General features: G+C 25.1%; 1 protein-coding gene across 3 annotated transcripts in view; it reads right to left on the bottom strand.

Annotated features, from left to right (window-relative positions):
• Positions 1 to 951: 951 nt before the first annotated feature.
• LOC135926034 (uncharacterized) overlaps positions 952 to 6000 on the bottom strand; it is a 68680-nt gene continuing 63631 nt past the window's right edge. For 2 of the 3 annotated variants that reach the window (XM_065461685.1, XM_065461686.1), the window contains exon 36: positions 952 to 1107. In XM_065461685.1, the coding sequence (XP_065317757.1) occupies positions 1030 to 1107 (78 nt within the window). In that variant the 3' untranslated portion in view covers positions 952 to 1029. The remainder of the gene's footprint in view (positions 1108 to 6000) is intronic. The other variant, XR_010571773.1, reaches the window with a different exon arrangement.

Raw genomic sequence — 6000 nt, 5'->3', positions numbered from 1 at the left:
ATTTGAACTATTTAATCATGAATTAAATTTTCCAATATTTTCTCTGATATTTATTATTTTATATCACAAATAAAATATATTTTACTAAATAAAATTCATTTTTGGAGTCTAATTAATGTTTTTGAGTAAAAATAAATTTTAGGTTATTAAAACTATAATTATTTTCTTTAAATAAAAACAATATTTTATAATGCTATTCTTAATATGGATCATTTTCCCTAATTATATTGAAGTTGTTAATTTTTTTGTTCCATATTCATTTTTTTAAATGTATAGTCTATTGAGAATACTATTTTAGGATAAGCAATGATAAGTTGTGTAGATATTCTAAGAATCACTTATCGTATAAAAAAAAGTTTTCTACGTTTTTATTTGTCGAAATAGATCATATAATTTAAAAACACCTTTTAACATTTGTAAAATGTGGATATAGAACATTATAATAATTATATATTTTTCGTTTCTCCGTTTTTAATATATTATAGAGGTCTTGACCTATACATATATAAATATAGAGAATATGAGGAATTAAACAGTCGTTAAATTTGAATAATAGGTAGATCACAAGATATTACTAGAATATGGAGTATCCATGCCACATATTTCATATTTTTATAATTATGAGATCTATTCGTTCCGCAGTCCTTTTTGGTTTTTAGTATGATTAAGATTACTAGAAAAGCGATTCTCCTTTCCCTGACACCCCAGTAATATCGACCATAGTCGAACACTCTCTCAAAAATACGTTTGACCGGAGGTGGATGCTTATACTACCCCCAACCTTCATGATCCATTTCAATTTTTATTATAATAATCTATAAATATTTTATTCGAAAATAAAACAGAGGTTCGAAATATCTTATTTATATTTTCCGAGCTCGAACTTAGCATACAATTATTATTTTATATTAAGAAATGGTTAAATATAACAGTTTATTTTTTTGCATCATTTATTTAATATTCGATAGTTAATATAAAATACGCCAGACAGATTCACATTTAATATAAATTGCAAATTTTATTTTAAATTTAAATCCAGGACATCCATCCTTCATACATGGAAGATAAATTCTCTATTGATTTGGCTTGAAGAATAAGAGCATTCACCTATAGTATGTAATAAAATATTTAAAAAATTTCTATCCAGAATTAAGAAAATTAATAAATATTATAATAATTTTGATAGTTTACATTATATGGAATTAAAGAGATTATCATTTAAAAATGTTATTTAATAAATAAAATTTATTATATATTCGGTTGGAGAGCGTTTTGCCAACAATATTTTGCCTATAGCTATTTTTCTTAAAGTGTCAAAAGATAATATAAGCAACTTGATATTAAATGGGAAAATTAAGGAAGTAATGGCAGATTAGCATATTTCGCCCAAAAGAGGTAAAAGACAAACTTGATATGAAATGGGTAGGAATCTAAACCGAACTCGAACCTTTAAACCAGTATTTTATTGAACCTTAATAGTTAAATCATTTTCTACCCGAACCTAAATCGAATTGATATAAATGTTCGTGAACTGGTTTAAACCTCATGATTTTATGTTTAGAAAATAATTTAACTTCTCATTTATATCCGGATAAAATTATTATCATTCAATTTCGATTAATAAGTATCAGTCACAGTTTTTATAAAGAATTTTATATTCTTATTTTATAACATTTTAAAATAATTTTCGTTTTTTATATTAAAATTTTAAAAAAGCTTATTAATTAGAAAAAACAGAGATAAGGATGATTAGATGATGTGTGGGTTATCTCTACCTATTATTTATATAATAGTAATAAATGATACATAAATTTATAGTGTAATTCAGGGTCGGACTGACGATGCTACAGCCTCGTGGGCAAATGTTTTCTAGCGGCCTCATTTTTACGGGGCTTCTCTCCCATATCCCTATTTGCGGGCATTAGGCGGGATCCCTTTAATGGCTTGTTTATATTATTTCTTATATTTTAAACTAAAATTCTAAAAAGATGGGTGAAACACAATATTACAGTTATCACATTTTTATTTAAAAAAGACTCATATGAAATGAAAATCCCATATTTTATTTAAGAAATTGCACATATAAAATCATACTTATCGCAATTATGCATATAATAAAGTATATATTAAACATATAAATCAATACTAATTGCACATATAAAATAATTACTTATTGTAATATAAAATCTACATACATCACATCACACTGTTCTGAGTTGTGTTGTTAAACGGCTCATTTTGAGCCGATTTTTTAAAACGGCTAACTCAATATTGTCTCGAAATAACTCACAACTTTGGAGCAAATAACCATATATTCGAGTTCTATTTGCATCAACAATTTCTTTAACAATTTACTAATATGTTAAAGAAATAAATGTGCAGAGTTGGGCAAGAATTATAAGTAGCGTTGCGTTACATAACATTAAATATAAAGAGGTTCTCTAACCATTATGTTTGTTCGTGTAATGTAAAGTAAGGGTTGTTTTTCATTACTTAAAAAATTTTTCGATTTTTTAATGTAATGATTTTTATAAATATATATTAAAAGTTAAAATGGAATGTCTGATTATATTGATTAACAGAAAACAAAGGAATTTAATAGAACTGCGAATAGAATTTCTCCAATTTCAAATCTTTTCATTGTGGAATTTAGTTATATATTGTTTATTATCTTCTTAAACAAACGATGATACTATTGTGGTGAAATTGAATTTTGTATTATAGATTGTGAAATACCGATAAAAACATTATCGCCTTTTTATTATAAAATATTAATTTAAAAGATAGAACTGATAAAAATGATTTTTTTGTCCAAAGTTTATAGTACAGAGATAAATTGAAAGAATCCTATATCTTGATCCATCATTTGAAATAAATATACAGCATAAATATAAAATATTAGAAATATATTCATTGCAATACATATTTATCAATCCCGTGTAGCCCATATTTTGATTTGCAAATTTGAAAGACCAAACAGGAGACAAAAATTCATATGAAAAATTAGTATTTTATAGAATGAATGTTTTAAATTGATAATATTTGATTTTTATAAAATATTAATAAATTTTATAATACTACTTTTTATTTTAGTAAGAACTTTTTGTAACCGTTACATGTTCTAAATAAAGACAACATAACCTTTAGATTATCTTTGAAGTGAAATGGTACCTTAGCCGTTATATTTAATAATGGTAGGCGTTAAATTAAGTAACATGCCCAACTCATTGGTTGTAAATTATAAAATAATGAATAAAAAAATATTTTAAAAAACTTGACTCTTAATTAAAAGGACCCGCATTTTTTTTTGAAAAAAACCCATAAAATAGCAATATTTAAATGATAATCCTCAAAAAATATTAAATGAAATATGATAAGAGAAAAGTCATAAATTATATGATAAAAAGAAATAATATATATTTTCAATTTTTTTTTTCTGATCGGCCTCTAATTTCCATATTTTTTTTACGATGGGCCTCAAAAATCGACATTTTCTCGCGTCATCGTGGGCAAAATCACTTAGTCTTATGGCCAGTCCGCGCCTGATGTGATTCAATATGAAAGGCCATCATGTTGCAAATCATGAGTGTCACATTAAAAGAAATCATTTTCTAAAACTCGCTAAATTAACAAAATAATTTTCATCTTCACACACAAGTTGGCATAATTATATTTAATTTTTGGTATAATTTTAAAAAAAATATTTCTCAACATAATTTTTAATTCTTTTTCATCTTTTTAGACGATTCAATTTAAAGAAAAAATATTTATTAGACATTATTCAAGAATATTGGTATTTTTAATTAAATTTTTCTAAAGAATTTTGAATCTCATCTCTAACATGTGATAATATAAGTGATAAATATTTTAATAAACGAAAAAGCCCAAAATTACAATGATGCATTTGTAGACCCTGATATTCAACATATCGAAGAGAATCGTTATTGAATCAATAAATATATCAACGATAGAAATGAGAATCTCCAATAAAAAAAGTTGACAGAAAAAGGATTTCTTGTTAAAAAAATTAACAAGATAATGAAAGCGATGGAATCTCATAAATGAGATTCAGAGAGCCATTAATGATAAAGATGATAATATAACAGTAAAATAGGATAATGTCCAAAAATATTAAATTTAATACAATATATTTCATGACAAGACAAGCTAAATTACCCGGTTAAATGAATATAATTCGAATTTTTGTTAGCCTTTATTGGTATTTTAGAAAAAAAGATCAAAAGCAGGAAGAAATATATTTAAAGTTTTTACATCTATCCGAATCTGCTAATTCCTTTACATTTCAAAGTATTGCCAAAATGTTATATTTTAATATTAGACCATTAACTGCCACTGGCCAAAGCTAAACTTTGCCGCGTCACCAGAAAGTAAATTTGCTACAATATAATTAGAATAGTGTTACAGAATTTTTTAAGAAAAAAGCCTTATATTTTAAAATCAATTGTTTTTCCTTTTTCACATTTCAATTTTTTTAACACGCCATTATTATAGTTTATTAATTTAGATATTATTGTTTATATTTTTATTTAATAAATTAGCATTAGCATGGATATTATTATTTCATCATCATCATCTGATTCTGAAAATTCAAAATCAGATGAATTAACACCATGGCCCATATATGATTTTTTACAGTATATATTGAAGGAACTAATTCAATACTTACCAAATGTAAAATGTGCCCAGAAATACATAAGTTTCAAAATTTTCAAGTTCCCATTTAAAACGACATTTGATTCTAATATTAATTATTTTATATAATATAATATATAACTAAGTAAAATCATTAAATTTGAAGAAAAAATGCATTTAGGTTACTTGACGGCAACAATAAGATAGTTATTTTAAAATTAAAAAAAATTAGCGGCCTAAAATTTGGTCAGCCATTGATAGACGAAGTATTTCGCCAAAATATGCTCATGAAAGTTTTAAATGCAAATTCATAAAAATAACTTATTTTTTTATGAACGCGTTCGCGAATGAAGTCCGTTTTTGAAAAAATGGTGAACGGCTTTGACGAACTTTAAAGGTAAACGCGTTCCTTTTTTATGACGAACAGAACACGTTCGAATTTAACTTTCGTTCAATTTTAAAAACACCTTTTATTTTTATTTATTTGAAAAATTTAATATTAAAACAAATTTTTAAGAAAAAAGTCTTCTATTTTATAATCAACTGTTTACATTTCAATTTTTTTTACAAACCATTATTAAAGTTGATTCATTTGAATATTATTGTTTATATTTTAATTTAATAGATTAGCATACGCATGGATATTATTATTTCATCATCATTATCTGATTCTGAAAATTCAAAATCAGATGAATTAACATTACCATGGCCCAAATATGATAAATATTTTACAGTAACATCCTATATTGATGGAACTATAAGTATTATATCAGTTTCATAATTTTTAAGTTCCAATTTAAAACGACATTTGATTGTAATATTAATTATTTTATATAATATAACTAAGAAATCATAAATTTGATGAAAAAATGCATATAGGTTATTTGACCCCAACAATAACGATAGTTATTTTAAAATTAGAAAATTAGTGTCCTGTTATGGTTGGACAGACGGGTCCCACCGTAGGGGAAGAGAAGATATTGTCCGAGTTCGGGGGTCCGAGATGGTCGAATATGGGGACAGGGGGACCGGATTTGGATATCATTTTAGTCATGGAATCCTAGTAACTAAGACGAGAAAGTAATGGAACACGAATTTATAGTAAAACATCAATTTCATATCATATTATAAACAGCAAAACAAAATAGAATATTTTAATGATCACAATTCATTTTTCCGAGGTCTTTATATAGTCCCAATTTTTTCAATTAAACGATAATAAACAAATATCAATGTCATCCTTGTCCATCTCGAAAACTGGCTATAACCAGTTTTGAGAATGAAATCAAAACAGGCTCGGTATAAGTGAACAAAGAAAAATATAAATGGTAATATACGAATATTGTA

The sequence above is a fragment of the Gordionus sp. m RMFG-2023 genome, chromosome 3, assembly GCF_954871325.1.
Source record: "Gordionus sp. m RMFG-2023 chromosome 3, tfGorSpeb1-WG-v2, whole genome shotgun sequence".
Classification (NCBI taxonomy): Eukaryota; Metazoa; Nematomorpha; class Gordioida; order Chordodea; family Parachordodidae; genus Gordionus; species Gordionus sp. m RMFG-2023.
This window is presented reverse-complemented; position numbering and strand designations above follow the sequence as displayed.